The sequence below is a fragment of the Rhinolophus sinicus genome, chromosome 16 (genome assembly GCF_057876585.1).
Source record: "Rhinolophus sinicus isolate RSI-liver-muscle chromosome 16, RSI-T2T, whole genome shotgun sequence".
NCBI classification, from domain to species: domain Eukaryota; kingdom Metazoa; phylum Chordata; class Mammalia; order Chiroptera; family Rhinolophidae; genus Rhinolophus; species Rhinolophus sinicus.
The window spans coordinates 20,933,814-20,955,580 of NC_142516.1; the positions used below are offsets into that span (position 1 = coordinate 20,933,814).

Sequence of the window (21,767 nt, forward strand, 5' to 3'; positions counted from 1 at the left end):
CATTTCCTCTCAGTAAGAGGGAATATCCTGCTGTCAGACCAAGAGTGCATGGGCTTGTGCAGAATGCAGCTGTGACCCACACACCAAGAGACGGTCCCTGGTCCTTTTATCTCCTCTGAAGGCCCAGGGGTGGGAGCATGCGATGATACGACTCTTCAAATTACAAGCCTAGCTCAGATATGAGAAATACCCCTGCCTGGCGAAACAAGTCTGAGCAACGTCCAAAGATTATAACTTAAAGCAAGTTGGGGTGTCGGATGAGTTGCTGATATTAGGTCATTCCTTATGAACAGAACTAGAAGATGAAAACTCTAGAAGGAAAGAGTTCTGTTTCTCCAGGCGAAGCCCAGTTTAAAACCACAATAGAAAACACTGAATTGAAACAGTAAGAATGAAAATCATGGTAAATAGCAATTCCCTTACCAAGATATTTTTCTTACACCCATTTCTACCAACATGGTGGGCTTGGCTGTGTGAAGATTACTCCCCAAAAGGGGAAGGAAAAAAAAAGAAAAAGAAACCATACAATTTCTATGGTGATAGTAATTTTATTGTCTCCCAATACACTTAATGATAGCCTTTGTTGTTTTGAATCACAGCTGACTCTTGAAAACTAATTCCTGAACTCAGATTTTCGGAAGAGAAACTTTAATTCTAAGGAAGTAACTATGAAAAAAATCCCAACTAGAAAGCAATTCAATAATGCACGCTCCGCCGTTTATTTCAAGGTTACAGAAGCTGCAGAAGATCAAGTCACCAGTAATCTGCGCAGGCTTGTTGGCCTTTTCTTAAAACTGTAATAACAGTAACTATAATAACAACAGTTCTTCTTGGAAGCCTTTTGTGTATCAGGTACTGTCCAAACTTATTGATGAGGTTAGTACTATTTTATTTCCACTTGTGAGGAAACTGAGGTTTACACAGCGAGCAAGCAGTGAAGTCAGAATTTGAACTTCACATATAATTCCAGAGAAGTCACTGTCACATTTAGGCCCATCATTTTCTTTCTTTCTTTCTTTCTTTTTTTTTTTAAGATTTTATTGGGAAAGGGGACTTTATTGGGGAACAGTGTGTACTTCCAGGACTTTTCCCAAGTCGAGTTGATGTCCTTTCAATCTTAGTTGTGGAGGGCAGCTCAGCTCCATGTCCAGTTGCCATTGTTAGTTGTAGGGGGCGCAGCCCACCATCCCTTGAGGGAGTCGAGGAACTAAACTGGCAACCTTGTGGTTGAGAGCCCACTGGCTCATGTGGGAATCGAACCAGCAGCCTTTGGCGTTAGGAGCATGGAGCTCCAACCGCCTGAGTCAGCGTGCCAGCCCCTAGGCCCATCATTTTCCTTGCCAGCTTTTTTGTTACATAAGGTATGAATTTATATTTGAGTAAGGGAAATAAAAGAAAGAGACTGGGAGTAGCTGTGATGTCAGATGCATACAAGTTTTTGGAAACCTCTGACATTTACATTCAAGGTCATGAGAAATAAAATACCATTACATGAAATATAAAGTATTCCTTGGTGATCTAATGGCCTGTCTTGCACATTCTCCCCACCACCACCCTAGTCCCTCCACCCCTTACCTAGCAGCTTATTCACAGAGATCAAACGGATCTGAAATGCCAATCTCCTTAGGGAAGTACACAGCAAGTCACCCCACCTAGTAAGAAACACAGTCACATCCTGTCCTGAAATCCAGCAGTCACAGGGGACATCCTGCTCCCAGGCCTGGCTTTGATTAGCTCACACTTCCCACGAGGTGTAGAGCAGGGATCTTGCAAGAATTAAGTCCTTTGATTCATCTTTTCTTTCTCATCTCAAGACTGTATCTTTCTTGGCATGTGGTTGAGTCTCATTTTTCAGAAACCGCTCTCCTAACTTGGAGTGCGGAGTAGCCACGCAGGGGGGAAAGGGTAAGCAACAAGGACATCAAGGACATCATGTGGTGTCCCCAGCAAGACATGAGCACCACTGGGATCCTATCCAGCCACCCTGGATATATCAGAAGACCCAGCAAAATTAGCAGCGACAGCAGATCCTGCTTACAGAAGGGAATTAAACTGGTAGGAAATGTGCTTCTCCCAAAGTTCCACTTCTCAGAAGCCATGATTATATGCTTGCCACTGAAGAAAGACTGGAGTTTCTCTTTTCTCAGGAGTGACGCTGACAACTTTAACCACAGCAGTTGCCCTTTTCAAACCATCAAAGGGACTGTCCAAAAAGAACTCTGATTTCCATAACTTGTGAAGTCCCAATTTCATTACATACCTTTATCCCTTGCAAACACTGCTCCAACCTAACCTTTCCTTACCAATTCCTTCCCAAATGGCAAGCGTTTTTTTAAAAAATGAACCTATTCACTGGGCTCAGATAAATAAGACACAGGGAGATTCTGGTCCAAGGCATGAGGATCAATCATAAAGAGCAGAAGAGAACAGCAGAGAGCAGTCATGGTACTCAACGACCACCAGTAAACTAACTTAGTTGACTTGGACCCCACTCTGCCAAATGCATTCAGTTAATGAGTGAACACTTATCCCTGCTCGTCCTCCAATCAAGAAACTGATTCCTTGCTTGAGTACCCAGTTCTTTGAAAGATTTCAGGGAATGAGCCTATGTCTGGAGTGGATGGCTAAGCTTCTTCCTGGAGGGTGAACTTTCAGAAAGAACTCAGAAGAGAAGTCAGGCTAGATAGCTAACATGGGCTATGCCAGTCTCTCTGCCATCTGCTCAGATCTTTAGACAGCACCAGCAATTTTACCTGTTATAATTTGGAGCACTGGATTAAGTTCTGAAAGCACAAAGGAACCATTCTAGGTCACTGGGTGGCAGTGTCTCATGGCCTCTGGGAGCAAACTCATCCATTTAGGCCATTACCAGCAGAGGACTCTAGAGCTACAGTAGCTCCAAAACGAGAGGCTGGAAGGACCCAAAAAAATGCAGGGGTCAGGCCTGAGACTGGGAGAGGGCAGAGGGAGACTGAGCTCAATCACAGGAGGTTGGAAAGGGGAACTGTTACTACACACCTCATAGACCTCAAGGGCAGAGGGCAGGCTCGGCAGAGGGCAAGAAAGGGTATAGAAAGAATATGAACTTCAGAGACAAATGAACCTGGGATGGAACCTGGCTCTGTCACTTCCTAGCTGAGTGACTTTGGGGGCAAGTTCTCAATCTCTCTGGGCTCTGGTATTAATTCTTGGAAAAGGAAATAATATTACAGGTCCACGATCCCTTATGCACAATTCCAAAATCCACAGAAAGCTCTGAAATCCAAGATTTGCCATAACTTACTTGGCAGCAAAACCCAAGTGAATTGGCATGAGGTTTTTCTCTCTCTATCCCACTTAATATAACTAACTCTTTCTAAGTTTTGCAGCAGAAATCTAAATTGATAATACAGTGCTATCCCGGACCCTGCCCGGGTGTGTTAAATAATAATATATGCACTGCATTGCTTTACTGAATAATAGTATATAGACTGTATGGCTTTTCTAAAATCAGAAAAATTCTGAAAATGCCTGGCCTTAGGGATTTGGATAATTTGTATATTACATCTTAGAGTCCTGTTATGAGGATTAAATGAGAAAATGTGTGTGAAATAACTAGTAGAGTACACAGCTTTCCAGTCTGCATAAGCCATTGCCACCATCATGAGACTTCTGTCACAACATTCAGGAAATACAGTAGTAGACATAGCCCTCTCTAGGACACTCCACATTAAGCTTTAGTAACTTCCCACAGCCAGTGGGGCCCCTACCAGTTGCACAATCTGTGCCTCCTGCAGCATAGGGAGGCACTGCGTATTCCTAAAGAAAAGCCCTGGGCCAGTGAGGGAATGCCACACGTCTTCTTCACCACGGAGCAATGCGGGCATCTCAAGGGAGACGTGGCCTCATCCGGCTCTGATTTAACACGGGATGAGCCAACAAGCTCTGGTTTATGAATACTGTGCTGACATCAATTTTAGTTTTCTGTCTAGGGCTTTTCCTTATGAAGTTTGAAAATAACAAAGGGGAAAGAACAAAGACCCAGTCAATAGTCTTTGGATAATGTAATGATCACCTCAGCTGCGATCTTAATTCAAACTGACACTAGAAGCCACAACTCCTTGGAAATTTTATTTTTTATAATATAGATGTAACTATCACATCTTTCCACATATTAAAAGACATGAACAGACACTAGAAGTGATGGGACTCGCACCTTCTCATTTACCATCCTCCATAATGTCCCACTCGGCAAATTATCTGACTTGGTAGATCAATTCAACATCTGGCATGAAAACGGAAACTATTTCAAAAAACTAAACTAATCACCTAACTGGGGTCCTCTGTCATGCCTAGAACTAGCAAGTGAAACCAGGATATCTAATAATAGACAACAGGCTCTAAAGTGAGAATTATCTGTTGGCACCCATAACATGGAAAGGTAGCTGAAAAGTCTAAATTGTAACTTCAATAAAATGTTTGGGTTGTCCTCCCAAACTTACTCCTCAGGGGCACTTTACAGCAGCGTGTGGATTATACCTTCAACTCAGGATTGTACACCTGCTGAAGCACTTTCTTTATTCTCTGCTTCTACGTACCACAACAGAGGTCCACATGTGCTCATTCTTGGCAATATGGCCTCTCACATAACATGCCGTCAAGATGACGGCATGCCTTCAGAAGTGCCTGTTCAGAGGAAGAGCTCAAGAGAAGCTGGTGGAATGAACTCATTAAAGCAGGAAGGCTTATACTCCATCAATTGATAGATGAAGGCAGGGCGGCTTAGAAAAGTGGAGATAATTACCCCTTTGAAAATCCTCCCTGGCCTCCCACTGACCACAGGATGAAGTCTAAAATCTAAAGTCTTGAACATGATTTACATAGCTCTTCATCATCTGGCTCTAGTCAACTTTGTTTTGTTTTAAATCTCTTCCTTTAACCCACTCTGACCTTATTTAAGCACCTCAATGTGACAAATTCGCCATTCCTTTCGGGCCTCTATAGGTTCCCTTATTTCTGGCTGCAACAATCTCCTCCACCCCCTGAATCCAACTTCTCCTTCAGTTCAAAGCTTAGATGGTAGTTTCCCAAGAAAGGAAGACTTTCCCTATCCCCTCAATGAGGTGTCTGCCTTGTTCTGTGCTCCCACAGGTCTCCATGCTTCTCTGTCATGAAATTGCCACCTTTGTTTGATGCTGTTTCTCTTACTGAACTACATGTTCCCCAGGGCAGAGGCTTTATCTGCCATGTTCACCTGTGTATCAACAAATACCACACAAACCCTATTTAGGTAGAATTTCTTCCTTTAAAAATCACATAAGAACCAACAAGATAAAACTTCCAGATACTTTTTCCTAATAATTGATCTTTGAAAATGACTGCATCCTTTAAAAAACATTAACCTTAATCATCCTCCATCTTTGAAAGACAGGGAAACTAAAAGTAAAACCAAATACCTTTTCAATACCTGCGGCATGTTTGGGAAGAATAGATTTCTCTTTCCTCTCATATCTTTGGCTCTCAGTGGATTTTACTTGCCTAAAAGTTTCAGGATTCCAGCATATTACCAGCATGATTTTCACCAGGGAAGAAGTTAAACAGTCTATCTTTCATCACTTAATATCAAATCATCAGTCTGCATCATGCAACCAATTAGCTGAGTCATCTCTACTGGCATAAAACGTGGAGTAGTGTTGTAGGAACTTAGCAACATCTGCATTCACAATACCGCAGCTGGAGCCAGCAGTGAGTTCTCACTCTGGCCATGAATTGTCCAGGTTGGCAGCTCAGAGATGTGTCTGCTTCTTCCCTGATCACAAACTTGGTGGCTGGCTGGCCAAGCAACACTCTAAAGATTTCCAGGCATGGATATTAAGAAAAATCGCATTTTGCATGCAGTTTCTTTCCATCCATGTTGTAATTCTGGGATAACTTGCCACTTACTTTAAATGTTCTCGAAATAAATGCGAAGGAATGGGGTGCACACATGTCACTGTAATGACGGTGTTCGGTGGTAAAGACCGGACTGGAGCAGTGCACCGACCTGAATGGATGAATTCCTATCTAACTAAAGGGGCAGACATCAATCCTATAGGGATGGAATGTGGGGATTAGCACTAGTGTGGAGGGAAGTGCTAGGACAATTGGTACTAGGCTGCTGGGATGCTGAGGGCAAACATGAGGACCCTGTCTTATTTCAGGCCTGCTGGGGACGCCTGACAGACCACAGCAGGTCAGGGAACTGGGGGAAAGTGTTGAAATGTCTTTATTTTTGTCCATGTGCTAGAAGGAAAGTAGGGGAGCAATATGGTGAGAAGTTCAATTAAGAGGTGAAGTGAAGAAAACTTAAAATACCCACTAAGCACGTGCACTTTGGAGAAGGTTCTATAAAGAAATAATGTAAAGGGGGCTAGGGAGGCGGAGCCAGCTCTACCTGATTGATAGGAGGCTCCTGGTATCCGCCTTCCTGTGAGTAGAAGCCTGAAGGACTAGAAGCCTGAAGAACCTTCCTCTATCAGACTGTGGGCTCTTATGCAGGCCCTTGAGGTTCACTGACTTGTGAAATAGGTTCCCCAGACTGGGCTGAAGTCAAGTGGTATGAAAACTTTTTCTAGGATGCCATATAGAATGTCTGACTGGCATCTCTGTGCCAAGCCAGCCCAAAATAAGCATTTTAAGTGAGCTTGACAACTACGGATCTTTTGGAAAAGCCTACCAGTCACTGTTAAGCATGGACCAAAAGACCTCCTCTGAAAGTTTTCTTTGCCTCAAACACTCAGTTGGCCAGTGCCCTGTGACCTGAAGGAATTAAGAAACATATCAAGAAAATCGCCATGCTTTTCCTCTTCCTCTTCCCTCTTCTTTCCTTCCTGAATAATTCAGTCCTAAAGCTATTAGGTGGGGTTGAACAAGATGGTGTCTGCAGTGGGGGTGAGGGAGCCACAGTGGCCTGGGGGGTTGTGCTGGACACAGCAGGGTGGGTGGAGGAGCCCAAGTTGGGTAAGGAAAACAGGAGACTGGTTACAAAAAGGGGATTGATCGAATACATATATTGAGGATAATAGGAATCAGGTATCTTGCTGTCAAGAAGGTTTAAATATGAAAAGAGAGAGCACGAGCCCTATGGTATTAAATTAGAATGAAAGATATTGGAGTGAGCTCATGATTTTCAAGATAGGTAGGCAGGGAAGGAAGGAAGGAAGGAAGGAAGGAAGGAAGGAAGGAAGGAAGGAAGGAAGGAAGGAAGGAAGGAAGGAAGGGTATATTCTCTAATTTTGTTCATGGAGAGTGCCTGGGGCAGTGACAATGCAATAACAATGAGCACACCAGGCACCTAGATCTTGGTTTCTAAATACCATTCTCCACTCAAAGGAACTAGTGCTCTTTGGAGAAATGGCTGATTTCAGGGTTAGAAAATTGTAAGATGAGACAGGAACATCTCGTGGTGCCAGAAAATGAGCACATGCCCAAAGAATAACAGTAATATGTTAAAAGGACACTGAAGTTAGCTTGAAAGGGATCCCAGGAGCTACATCTGAACAAATTAAGGATAAAAATAATATCAGAAATGGATTATAACCCTCTGAATATAATAGGAATCCGTGAGGCCATACTGACCTAAATAGATAAATGAATAGATTTAAAGTTTGATGAGGAGTAAGCATAGTACCAAAGTACCGCCCCACAAAATATTTATTATTTACAAGGGAAAAAGTAACTGTCCTGTGCAGAAGCCTGGCAGACACTTTCTCAAAAAAGTGATCAAAATTAATACCATATGAAAAAAATTAATATCCGTCCCCATAATGGGACAAATTGACATCAAGTTCTATTTGACTGGACACAGTGAGAAGAATATAAGCATCATTTCTGTGATATTCCTACCAAAGCTGCAAAACCTGAATCTAATCGTGGGAAAGTATCAGACAAACCTAAATTGAGAGACATTCTACAACGTTGGGGCTAATGGAGCATCATGTTGGCAATTGACTCTCAAATGGTTCAGAATAAAAAAGATATTTACACGGTACTTGGGAACTGTTCTTTAGGTTGAGACTGTTTCAAAATTTAAAAATTAATAACAAAGAGAGTTACCTTGCGTCATTGTAGATTTGATGGAAGCCCAGTGTCAAGATGGGGTTAAGATCTGCACGGACCAACTTAAATGCCAAGAATCGTATGTTAGGGTAATACTTTTAAATTATCTCTGGTGAAGAAACAATTTTCCCCCTCAATCCATTGTGGACCAATACTTTTTAAAATACAAAAATCCCACACTTGGATTTGAGGATAATGTCAAATTGCTACAAGATTTTTCAAAAGCTGACTCTCAACTGCCGGTACTTACCTCAGCGTGGTCAGTAACAAACAGTCCATGGACTAGATTGGACCCCTTTGAGCAGCACCTGCCTATGGGAGGATGTGTGGGTCTCCAACTGCCATCAGATCCAAATGGAAATAAAAACTACTGGTCACACTGTTATCCATAATAGGAGCAACAATAATACCGCTATAATTACCATCTATCATCTATACAAAGTATTCAAGACATGGACGGCCCAGGCAATGAGAACAAATGAAAAGACCTGCCTTTTGGTACTGTAACTCAACTTCTCTAAATACATCATTAGGACATGAATGGATGAGACCAACCCTGGTTCCAAATTGCTTTGTGGTGACTGAAAACAAACCTCTTCACATAGAAAAGGGACAAAAGCACCTTCCGTGGGTCAATCTGCAACACCAAGTCATGACTGTGATTGTTGGGAAGGGACCCAGCATTCAGAAGGGGTTAGTAGAGCACAGCCCCCACCTCAGACGGGTTTGATTGACTCCAACACAGTCCACACGTAGGCCCACTTTGACTGGATCTGTGCCCCAACAGCCCCTCCCTCAGCCAAGAGGCAGCCCCTTCAAAGAAAAGACAACAATTCTCTGTATTAACCAAGACCAGAGCAGAAGGATGAGCAAGGCAGTGCATCCTCTGAGTAACGGCAAACACCATCCAGACTCAGGGTTCTTCCAGAAGACACTCTGACACTCTCGTTGCATGTCCCCAAACACTGACATCTTCATGCAGTGTCCCCCCCTGGACACTTACTTATTCCAGCCACACACACAGAGGAGACTCTGCATAGAAAACTGTAAGCTGAAATCAACCGATAGCGTCTGTCCCTGGTCTGTGGCACTTCACTTACCTGGAGCAGTTTTGTAGCATAATGTTCGGGAGGGCAGCGATGAGGCCTTCTTTGCCCTGGAGCTCTGGGTACTCTGCAAGACTTGTCTCTGCCGCTTCAGCTCCTCTTCCCTTTCCTGGGCTGCTCGGATCTCTTCTTCGATCATGGACAAAGTCCGCTGCTTCCTTGACCTCAGCTTGAAGGGCCCAACCATCACATCAGATTCTTGGGTGGCCAGGAGCGAGGCCGTGCTTCTCAGCTCAGCTGCCTCTGAGTACTTGCTAAAATAGCTCCCTTCCGGTCTGGTCTCCTCCATGTTTATTGGGCCACTGGGCTGTATTGCTGGCAGTGGTGGGGAGGGTCCCCGTTCCCTGAGCGCCTTGTGTTCAGCAGGCAGAATCTTTGGTAACACATCCCTTTTCTCGTGAACAGGAGAGGACACCTGAGGTGGCTGAAACATGCTCTGAGACTTCTCTGAGCTGGGAGCCCCAGTTCCACCTTCCTCTGGTGTTGCTTCCGGACCCTGCTGTTCTGGTCCGCACTTGTTGGTGTCAGACACAGCTCTATCCACTTGCTCAGCTATGGCTTGTTGAATGGCATTCTGCACCAGGAGACCAGCCTGATATTCCAAGGGGTCATCAACTGACGGAGAGTCTCCCAGCATGGACGAAGGGGAATAGAAACCATGATCACTAAATGACTTGGAGACCCCTTCTCGGCCTTCTGAAGGGTTGTCAGTTTGGGGAGTCTGGGGCAGAGAAAAATCAGCCAGTGAATTTTCCTGGAGGGCGTTGGTTGTCTCATTGGAGGCCCCGCTGTCACTGATGTTGTCCATGCTAAAATCATTGGACAGGGTCTCCAGGACAGTGGTATCCTGGGACCTCACTGACAATTCATCCAAACCAGAGTCAAGCTCCTCTTGGGTCAAGGAGACATTGACTGATTTTGAAAACTGATCCAAAATCCCAGGGTCGTCATCCTTGACCACGGTGAGGATGGCCCGTGCACTTGTAAACTCTCCGTCCTCTGTCCACAGTTTGGACAAGGGCCCACGTTTGTGGGGCTCACTGTAGAGCCCTTCCCTCCCCTGAGGAGCCGCACTGCCCTGGCCTCCTCCCGGAGGCTGGCTTTCCAGGGTGCAGTGGGCTTTCTGCCCCTTGGCTGCGGATGCACCACTATCTTCCGGAGGACCCACAGTGGAAGCTGGTCTCGACATGATCAGTGGCTTGTCTGAGTTGATTGAACCCAGGGGTCTATAGAAGGGCTTGATAGAGAAGAGCCTGGGTGTACTCTGCCCCTTGGCCACTGTTTGCCTGGAATTCTCCATCAGCTGAAACTGTTTGCGGGCAGCAGAAAAATCTATCTGGTCTGTGACGACATCCTGCTTTGCATTTTCAGTCATGCTGGGAGGTTCCCGAGAGGAGGCAGGGGCTGTGCAGATCTGGGGTGGGGGCTGCTGCTGCTGCTGCTGCTGCTGCTGCTGCTGCTGCTGCTGCTGCATCAGCAACTGCTCTTGCTGTGCCCGTCTCTCCTTGCGCTCCTTGTACTTTTTGTGCGACTCTAGGTGTTCCTCATCCAGCTGATCCTCGATGGTTTTTTCCTGGGGAGGATTCCACCATTTTGCTGCGATGCCAGGATTCTTTTTCATTGCCTGACTCCGAATGAGTTCCCTCCTCTCCTTTTCCAGCTCCAGTATCTCTTCGGAAGGCCTCACTTTCCGGACACAGTATTGTTCTTTCTCATTCCCGTCATCCTCAAAGAGCTTGGAAGGCTTCTTGTCCTCATGGAAGGCACGCAGCTCAAACTTGGCTTCCTTCTTCAAAGTGGTGAGCGTGAACTCCCCATCTCGGGACGAACACCATGAGCTGGTGGAAGAACTGGGGCTCACGGGTGCCTGCAGGCTGTCCCCCAGCAGATCTCTAGGCTGGTCAAGGGAGTGGCCGTTCACTCTTTCACTCTCTGCCATGGTGTCAGAGTTGCTTTTAGTGAGCTCAAGGTGGGGAGGCGCCTGCCTGCTGGCCGCTCTCTCAGTGGGTTCCAGCTGGACAGCTGTGTGGGCAGGTGAGCTTAGGTTGTCTACCAGAATGGCTGCTCCAGGCTCTGGGGAGGATGTGCCGTTGTAAGTTCCGTCCACAGCAGAATCACAGCAGTTGGCTTCCAGCACCTCGTCTAGATATCGAATCTCTCGGGCCACGTCATTATCCAGAGATTCATGGTGGTCAGCGAGGAGGCCGTTGTGGGGGGGTGAGTAGAAAGGGGAGGCGTGGTCCATGGAATGTGGAGCAGAGGTGATTCCAGGAACACTTTTACATTCTGCAACAGAGACCTCAATTTCCATGTTTTTGTGATCTGGCGGAAGAGAGCTGATCGCAGGATCCAGGGGGTTGGCACTACAGTTGTCTCTCTCGTTTTTCAGCCGGATATCATCTTCGGAAAGCTGGGGAGGCTTCTGGAAGAAAGAAGAAACAAAAGTCAGGATCAGATGCCACATCTGTTATGAATGTGAACACAGAGAAATTAACTGATAACTAACTGATAACTGAGGAAAATTGAAACAATAATGACAAGTCCTTTTGAAGAGATTTCCCTTCTAATAAACCTTCACATACTCATTTTGTTGGGTAACTGGTACCGACACCTCTCCATTTTTACAGATTCCATTTTGTTTACTGGGTGTCTGGAGAACTTTCAATCAATGCTAGTCCCATTTTTTTAACTCAAAAGGAAATTAAGACTCAGATCATGTGAAGACATTATTCAAATAGCTTCTAAAGTAGAAGAGATACAGCAATGGTACCAGAGTCTTCCAAAATATTCACAGTAAACTACTGCAGAAATGTAATAGGACTATTTGTGTGCCCCCAACTGTAAAAAGAAGGCCCTTTTGCATGAATAGATCTTCTTGAAAAACATGATTCTCTGCCAAATGTAATGCAATTATTCTAGAGACAAGAAGCTTTGGGGAAAATTTTTCCAAAATAAAATACTGGAATACAGTAGATTCCTTCAATGACTCTTTAAAGTCCCCATTGCCATGGCTGTCTGAGCACGTGCATTACAAACCCCATAACCAAAGCCACTGACTACACAGTTCTCCGGACTAAATCAAAACAATTCTCCTTAGTTAAGGAGTGAGTGTTGCTTTGAAAAGCTAGTGGCCGGCAGCACCTCCCTTCCAGTTCCTGAAATGCTTTAGATCTGACAGCTCCAATTTTGTGGTTAAATTAAAAAAAAAAAAAAAAAAAAAAAATCTTCTCAATGTTTTTAAAGGCATCATATATTTTCATCAATTCTCAACCCCATATAGTTTTGGTATTTGTCATGAGTAAGATTAATTTGCAAATTCTGGGATAACTTTTTTTTTTTCATACCAGACTCTGCTTTAGCTCAGATAATTCAGCAGTGAATTATGAGCTTAGAGTTCCTCTCAAGGATTTCACTAACACCTTGGTCAGTGTTGTTTCCCTGTCTTGAGTTTATAGTGTTTCTGGTATTACTGACCTAGGACCACGTATAATTGCAATACGGTATAAGTTTTCATTTATTTAAGTTTTAAACAATTTTAAAGGCTTAGAATATAGTATTAAAACACCACTCTAAGATGATTCTCAGGGGATTAATTTGAAAATCCTTCCAAGGAACGTGGATAATTATGGATTTATTCAAGAGACCTCAAAAAACATGGGCATTCACCCTGTGTTCTATGCACTGCTGTCAGAATGTTGAAAAGATTCTCAAAGTTACCCATGGACTGGGGGTTTCCCTCACTCGTTTTCCACATTCCTCTTTAGACTTAAAATCAATCAAGTCAAATGAGAAACAAAAACTCATAGATACGTACAATAGTTTAGTGGTTCCCAGAGGGCAAAGAAGGAGGGGGTGGGAGATGAGGATAAAGGGGATCAAATATACGGTGATGGAAGGAGAACTGACTCTGGGCGGTGAACACACAATGTGATTTATAGAGGATGTAATACAGAATTGTACACCTGAAATGTATGTAACTTTACTAACAACTGTCACCCCAATAAGCTTTAATTTAAAAAAAAAATCAAACAGTAATACATATTCCTTCTTTAGTAACAGGCAACAATAGCAAGCATATGTTCTTTGTTAATACTTTCTGGTCTTGGATGATGGTCCAGTCTAGGTCAAAGCTGGGTACTTAATACCATTAAAATCTTTTATTTTATTTTTCACCATCATTACGTAACTAGTGGTCTTTTTTCTTTATAATGAACCAAAGAGGCATGTCAAAGAAGTTTTTGCTGTCCTTTTAAAAACATCAACTAAATTTCTTTTGGTCAGGAATTGTCAGTGACTTCCACATCATTAAGACTTATAGAAATGCCTGAAATATTGGCGGCCGTTCAATTTCAAGTAAACTAGGTTAAAATTAGCCCACCCCATGGAAAACTATTCCTGGAATAAACAGACCAACAAAAAAAGATGCATGGTACTGCTAAGGAGAGTCAGATTATCCTTGACCATCCCACCCCTGGCTTCATTTCATCAATGATTGACTAATATTCTTTGTGGGAATAAGTGGAGTTTTGCTTCTATTACTTTTGGAGGAAAAAAAGTAGGAAAATAGTAGGAAGCTGCTGGGACATAAATATGGCTAAAAATCACTGCTCTACTGAAACACAAAGCACTTTAGAATATTCGACATGAGAGAAAAGAGGGTAATGTAACATTAAAGGAATCTAAAAGGCAAACAATTAATTCTATAGTTCATGGCATATAACCCAGTCATTAAGCATGCAGAGGCTTATTCTGTAGGGTGATAAAGAAAGTAGCAGTAACAATAAGCTCCAGGAAACAACACCTTTCTCTTAACAACAGTTGAATTTCCCACACTTCTTAGGAAGCTGTAGGTCTATTTTGGAGTTTACTTCGTCTGGTGAGGCAAAGTAAAAAACTCGCCTATATTTATCTCCTGTAGACAGGAGTGACTGAGTCCATCTCCACCGCACTTCCTGAGAACACTTTCTGGCTTCTCACATCAGCATGTCTCTTTGTCCTGGATGCTTCACAATTCAGTGTTTGACGATATGCCCTGCAAGCTTCTTTTGTTTGTTTTTAACTTAAAAATTATACCAGTTCTTTCCAAGGCATCCTTTCTGAACTTGTAAACACTGTTCCAATTCAAAAGTTTAAGTCTGATAATAGCATCTGACAGTACATTTCTGCAGTGTCAAGAAAACTACCTTTAGCTTTCAGTCAGAAACCCTGAGTCTATTAGTTATGTCTTCTGTGATGGGTCAAACGAAGATTTTTAAAATGCTAATTAGTGGTTAAAAGCCAAAGTTTGTGGTCCCAGTGCAGTGTCATATGGTTCTTATTCAGCACATTTAAAAACATATTTACACATTGGAGGGTGTCAACAGGATAGTCACAAGTGGGCCCTGTTGTGTTCTTTCCATAAATTCAGAAATTCCTTCCTGGCAATGCCATCTACTTTAGGGAGCAGCAGCTCTAAACCCTAATTAGAGTAGAAGTACTTAAAGAGATAAACAACTCTACATTACTGATTCACAGTCATGCATCAGAAGGCCTGAGCTTTTGTAAGATTAGGGAACAATTTTAACAAAAGAGCAAATTCCTGAGTTCTAGCCTCAGCAGGAAGAATTTACCTTCACTGGCAAGACAGCCTAACGTGATCAAAGCACCAGCAATTATACCAGGTAAATGGAAATGGGCTGGAAATCCCATAGTCTGAATCTGGTAGGAGTCTGGACTTGACATCATTAAGTGATGTCTTCTTTAACCAACAAATGCTTATTGCTCCCTTTGAAGATAAGAAAGACCAGAATTTTCTCCTTGCTTCAGATAACATGCACCCGATTCCAGATTCAGATAAAATGCATATTCAATAAGTGGACTGCAAAGTCTTTTCTGAAATAAACTATGCCCCAGTGCAAAAACAAAAACAAAAACAAAAACAAACAAACAAACAAAAACAGGAAGATATGAAAGAAGCACCAAACTGGACTTTCAAAGGTCAACGAAAAACTAGGGTCCATAGGAAACCTTTGTATTGCCCAGGCTCACCCTCCAGGTGGAGCCCTAACAGCATGACACAGAATACCTGCCAGCCTACTGGCCTCCCAGAATAGCTGACAGTTGGTCAGGATGTCTACCATTTACTTTAAAATCCTTGGGCAGAGACAATGTAATAAATACAGCTGTGTGTGTCTGAAATTAGTTTAAATTACATGCCAGGGGCAGACAGCCATCCTCAATGGGGCTGACTATAGGCTTCAAAAGTGCTCAACTAGGATCTAGTCAGAGATCCTACCTGCTCTCTCTGCGTAGGTGGCTGGCTTCCTTCCTCCAGTAGTTTAGCTCTCTGTAACTTCCAAGGGCCCCAGAGGCTTTGCTAATTGGCATAATTAAGGTGAGAAATGGGTTTCCATCAGTGAAATTGTCAATTAGCATAATGAAATGTTAAGAAATCGGTGCAATTGGTGGTGTTCAAATGTGTGCCTTAGAGATATTCTCCACCCTTTCTGGAGCGGGGTATATAAAGTGAGTCCTTTGGCACATACCACACCCTTACAGATAGTGCCTGAAGTCTCAGAACTAAACAGCCCTGTGCCCAGCCTTTGTCTTAGAGGACATTGGTTGTTTATCACCTGCCATGTGGTAACAGAATCTGGCCTTTCTAAAACTGCCACATCTGTCTTCACACCAGGTGGGGTTGGAGTATCCAGAATATTCGAGAGCTGAGACTTCTTTGAGGTCACAGACAATGGTTTTTACCCACTTTGAGAAACATCTATTTAATAAATGTCTGTATGAGCGCCAGAATGTGATCCAAGACCTGCTTTTATTATAACCGGGTGACCAGGTGGGGTCCAAAGCGGCCATTATTTACCAAAAAGTGTGTAATACGTATGCAAAACAGAATACTATGGGTTAACTGACAGCATAGATGTCCATGTCTGGGCAGGCCATGGTGGGTAGTCAAGCCCCAGGCCTATAGCTTCTTTAGTGAAGAGTTTAAACCAGCCCTGCCCATTGTTTCTTGTGCATCTAGGTTAACACACCTTTGAAATACCAGAAGTAATACCCCTCCAAGGGGATGGTAACCCTCACAAGAGCACACAATCTTGTTAACTACACTGTAATTCAATCCCTACCTTGCTTTCTCCAATCTTCCTGAGTTCTCTCAATTTTAAATGCATAAAAGAAGCTACAAAACTGTTGTTCTCTGGAGCATGAGGTCTTGCTCCCAGAGTATGTCATCAGCTTGGCTCAGATAAACTGTTATAAAAATTCTCTACAGGTATGGATATTTCTTATGTCGACAAGAATGAGGTTTAGAGAAATCGAGGGACTTTTCTGAAGATTGTCTGGCTAGTAATTGGCATAGCCTGGATTCGAAGGCCAGTTTTCCTATCCCAGTACTTCCAAAGGTACTCTCAATGTGAAGAGGCTTCCAAAATGAAGAGTGAAATCTTAGGACGGGTGGATGGATTTAAAGAGCGTGTACTTGGCTTTCTGGCTGATACATGGCTCCCTTGAGTCTCTAGAAGTCACGTGAGACTCATGATTTGGCTTCAGAACTCAATGGCCCCTTTCCTCTCTTTATTCAGAATGGGCCAGAGATAGACTCCCTAGGAATTCAGTGTCAGCTTCCTACCTTCTGCCCTGCCTGCAGGACCCTCCAGCTAGAAACGGGGTGCTGACTTCTGCTACTTTGTTTCCTCAAAAATAAGACCTAGCCGGACAATCAGCTCTAATGTGTCTTTTGGAGCAAAAAGTAATATAAGACCACGTCTTATTTTACTGTAAGACCGGGTATAATATAATATAATACAATACAATACAATATAATATAATATAATATTAATACCAGGTCTAATATTAATTTTTGCTCCAAAAGACGCATTAGAGCTGATTATCCAGCTAGCTCTTATTTTGGGGGAAACAGAGTGGGTCAGGGGACTTTACCCTTTGGACTGGCCTCTGAGGCAGGTACTCTCCTTCCTCTGATGACATCCCTGACGCAAAATATTAAAATCCCACATCCCAGTCATTGCAGTGGACACCATGAAAAAGGGCTGTGACTCCTTCTCAGTGCCCCAGAGTCCACAGCACAGGGGAGATTCTAGAAGCCTGTTTAATTTGCCCAGAAAATACATCAGGGCCCTGACACCTGCCCAGCTGGGGTGACGGACAGTGGCGTGCTTTTTTCCCAGCGTACCGGGACCTGCAGCTGGGTGCATCCTGAATAGAAAGAAGAATGCATCTTCCTTCGCAGGTCTGGCTGGGCCCAGGGGGACACCAGAAAGGTGTCCTTCACTACAAAGACAAGCAAGGATCTAGAGCTTCTACTCACACCCGCTGTGTTAGCAGCTTCCCCACTTGCCCACCTCGCTCAGGCTGTTACCTCTTGACAATATCTGTTACCAACGTCAACCTCCTAGGCTCACATCCTAACTGCAGTGTGACCCAAATTACTCAAACATCAGGCTCCTGCTTCACAACCAGGTTTCCACGCTCTGAATAACTCAGATTACTTCCTCCTAAAGCCACGCTTTTTAAATTAGAAACCCTGTTCCCCAGGTAATAGGTGACCTGATCCTTTAATCCAGTTATTTTTAAGTTCACCGAAAACAAAATCACTCTTGGCCCAGGAACAGGGGCATGGCTATAAAATAAAACTTCCTCATAGCTGTGAAACCACACAGCATCTTCATTTTCACTTCTTACCCTCCCTTTCTTTCCTAAGTTGCATTTTTAGTACACCGAGCACAGCTGCTGTCCCAGGAAAGACCTCGTTCCAGAGGCCATGGGTGACTGGCTGTAGGATGGTTTTTACAGGACTCTGAACTTTCTGTCATGAAGGCAATGGGAGGAGGGAGTACAACCTGGCTGATAGATGATGCTCAGACAGCTGCAACATACCCACTTTGTTCTCCTGATGTCCATCAGCCTTGGGGGAACCAAGGTACAGCTACAAAGACCGGAGGTCTGGGGAAGACAGACTCCCCAAACCAAGGGAACCTGAGGAATGTGGTGGGGAACACAGAGGCTGAAGAGCTCCAAGTGTATTCCTGCAAGGATAAGCACGCCCTGAGAACCAGCAGAGTGACAGGCCCTATGCCTGGAGCCATGGGTGGGTCCCCGGGGTTCTGAGGTGGCCCCTCTCTGCAGCAAGGAGAGTACAGCCTTGGAGAGAGAGCAAGCAGCACAAGGCAGAGTAAGTATTGTAAGAGGAACAGGAAAGAAAATGCTGGCCCTGTTCGATGGTGCGAATTGTGCTGGCCAGAGAAGGTTTACGAAGGAGGCTGGGAGCACCATCGCTCCTCAGCAGTTGGCCTGCTGCTCCTCTGCCCCTGATCCCAGCTGAAGATGGCAGGCTGGGAGCAGGCTGGAGAAGGCGCGGGATTCTGAGTGCACCCCTTCCACCGCCCCGGTAAAGACACAGAGAGTGGGAATGTCTGAGAGCGGCTTGCTTCCTTGGTTTGGCTTCAGGCCTCCGGGCCAGGAAGTGGAGGGGAGAGGTGATAACCTGGGCCACATTCCAGTCCAAGGCAGCCTTTCCTTTTCCACCCCCAGCAGGGCTTCTTCCGGCCTGTAGGACCAGGGCCTGTGTTGATCATGGGAAGCCGGGAGCCTAGCCACTCCCACCCCTCCCACCCCCTGGCCCCCACCCAAAGGAGGACAGAGAACCCCTGGCTGCTAGAAGGCAGACTTAGGACCCCAAGCCCTGCTGAGTAGTTACAAGCTAAATTTAGACCAGGCAGGCTCGGGTTAACACTGTGACTCCCCCTTCAGGGCACTAACACTTACAAAGCCTCTTGGTTTCCCTCCCACCGACCTCCTGCCATGAAGCCATTACAGCTAAGTGTGACCAGGACAATTCTAAAAAGAGGTTCTTGTTCCTACAGGCCCAGCCTTTCTTTTCCAGGACTTCTCCTGGTATTGGTCAACACAGCAGTCCCCATCCTGCTATTTTCGGGTTTATGCCTCAGGTACAGCCTTGAAGACATGATGAAAATACTTCTAGAAACCCTTTTCATTGGAAACAAGGCTCGTTTATGTCTTGGCTCACTCTCCTGGTGAAGGAAAACGGTCCGTTTGTACCATAACAGAGTCTCCCCAACACCACGGCCTGCCTTATTAATAGCATCCCCTTCACCCTGCTGAAAAGTCACCAGCTCAAATGTCAGGCTGCACATCTGGAAAATGTTAAGGTGTTGTTTGATTAACACATTTACAGCTTAGGCTTTCTGTAAAGAAACTGAGGATGGTGTGTGTGATGGGGGTGAGAGGTGGGGAGGGGAGGAAAGGAAGGAAGCTGTTGCCTTTCCTGCGGCCACTGGTGAAAGGCATGTTTCCTTCAGTTACTCCCTGCAAGAGCGACTTAGAACCGCTGGGGAGTCTCAGCGTTTCCCCTGCATGAGGAAAGAGGTTTCATTTCAGCTCCAAGAAAGTCAGGTTTTGCTTCTTCCTCAATGCGATCGATACGCTCCATGCTCTACCAAGAAGTCCTCAGATGCTCTTCTCACCCAAGGCCCTTTTCACTGGGAGACTATTTCACAGGGCAGTTCCCACCTCCAGAATAAACCAAGATCAAGGCCACAGAGGGAAGTCTGGCTCCAGGAGCCAGAAATGTTTAGGGTAACTGACGCTGCTGAGAGCGAAATGCAAGCCTAGCTTTAGTTCTTTATAACTTCGCTGAGTTCTTCTTGCTTTTCAAATAGTTCAGGATCTTGGGTTTATGCCTGGCCAACCAGGAGTGGCAGAGAGCAAAAGCCGGGGGGAAAAACGAAACAAAAAAACTGGACCCGACAAAAATCCACTATGTTGAGGCAGAGAGCCAGGAGAAAGGAGAAAGCAGTGCCAGATGCTTTTGAGATTAACCCTTTGTTCACAGAGGTACATCCAAACAGCGCTGATGAGGTGCTCCCTCTGTTCCCCTGGATCCTACAGGAGACAGGGACCCACAATCCCTAAAAAGCTCTAGGTCACTCCATGAATGCGGCGAGTTCCACAACATGAAAACAGAAGGCTAGTTGCAAACTATTTATAAACCAATACACGGCAATAAGTAGAAAACAAGTTACCAGAATTGCTGGGTCACTTGGTTCTGTTCTGGAAAAGAACACACACATATTCTCTCTCTTTCCCAGACACACACACCATCTTCAGAGCATTACCTGCCCCCGATGACTGGTGTGCTTTCCATGCACTGCGTGTGTAGTGCAGAGTGTCCCCTTTGCTCTTAGCATGAAAGCTGGGAATTTAACAGGATTTGCAAAACGAGAAGCAAGTGGCCAGTCCCAGCTCAGCTGCCCACTCTTTCTCTAGTCCCGACCCCACAAAGACGCTGGCCTCAAAAAGGAACCCTATCCTTCCAGATTAGAAAGAAAAGGACAGTAAGATAGGTCAGCAGACCTCGCTTACCCTGCCCAGAGTGTGTACCTCAAATGTCCCAGTCAGAGTTGCCTCGTTTCCAGAGAGATTCCTGTGCAGTGGCTCAATCTGGACAAATTCCTTGCCAGCCTCCGGACTGAAGACTGTGATGTCAGAGCAGGCCCTCCCTCTGCTCCCTAAAAGGCCATTCACACAAAGAAGGACTTTAACCCCCTTCCAAGAGGCCTGGCCCCTCCCTCCCTGGCCCTGGCCCGAGCCTGGAGGGCAGGGGCAGTCCAGCTAGAGGCAGCTCTCAGGTCTGCTCCCATGGCTGAGTGGGGAAGGCCGGAGCTTGGTGTTGCTGATATGCACCAGTTCCCGCTGTCTTGCAAAGTCAGACATGGGCCTTGGGTAAGCAGGGAATTAACATCCTGGTGATGCTGCGGGAGCAAGAAATCTGAGAGATCCTAAAGATCCAGTTAAATGATACCAGCGGTGCCAAAACAATGTATACAAGTGGACACTTGGGTCAACGTTGCTCAAGCAGTCGTTCGCCGTCATCAGAAGTGCCAAAATAATCAGAGGGTGCCAAAAAAAATGTGTACACATTTTAAGAAAGGTAAAACTGCATTAAAATTGTAATATTCAATATATACTGATAACAAAAGATGAATACAAGTCACGTTTGACTCCTGCAATTACAAGAGGTGCTCAAAGTGGTTACTATCAGCGTCCAGACACTTCTGATTATGATGAACTACTTACTGCTTGAGCAACATTGACCAAAGTGGCCACTTGTATACATTTTTTTGGCAACCCCAGTAGATAGATAGATAGATAGATAGATAGATAGATAGATAGATAGATAGATAGATAGATGCACATCTGTGAAGTAATAAATGCTCCCTGCAGAAAATTTGGAAAATAAAAGTTATGCATCCTCCCTCAACTCAGAGGAAAACACTTAATATTTTATTGCATTCCATGTAGTCTCCTTTTTAGAAACATGTATTTAATAATAGTTGAGACGAGACAGTACATGCAGTTTTGTTGCCAATTTTTTTTTGTGTTTTTTTTTTTACTTCATATTATCTCACTTTTCAGGTCCTTGAATAGTCTTTGTAAGACATATTTTAAGCGGTTACATTATGTCCCATGCTGAAGTGGGACAGAAGAATTTGAAGTCAGGGATGAGTGCTCTAAGTTCCAGGAATGCCTGTGGGGAGTGGCCCTGCTTTCCCA

General features: G+C 44.5%; 1 protein-coding gene across 14 annotated transcripts in view; it reads right to left on the bottom strand.

Annotated features, from left to right (window-relative positions):
• Nucleotides 1-21,767, bottom strand: part of PALM2AKAP2 (PALM2 and AKAP2 fusion) — a 416,415-nt gene that overhangs the window by 17,151 nt on the left and 377,497 nt on the right. For 12 of the 14 annotated variants that reach the window (XM_019734170.3, XM_019734168.3, XM_019734167.3 and 9 more), the window contains one exon: nucleotides 9,177-11,604. In XM_019734170.3, coding sequence (XP_019589729.3) covers nucleotides 9,177-11,604 — 2,428 coding nt within the window. Of the gene's footprint in view, nucleotides 1-9,176; nucleotides 11,605-20,576; nucleotides 20,734-21,767 lie in introns of those variants that run through there. The other 2 variants (XM_019734174.3, XM_019734175.3) reach the window with 1 other exon arrangement.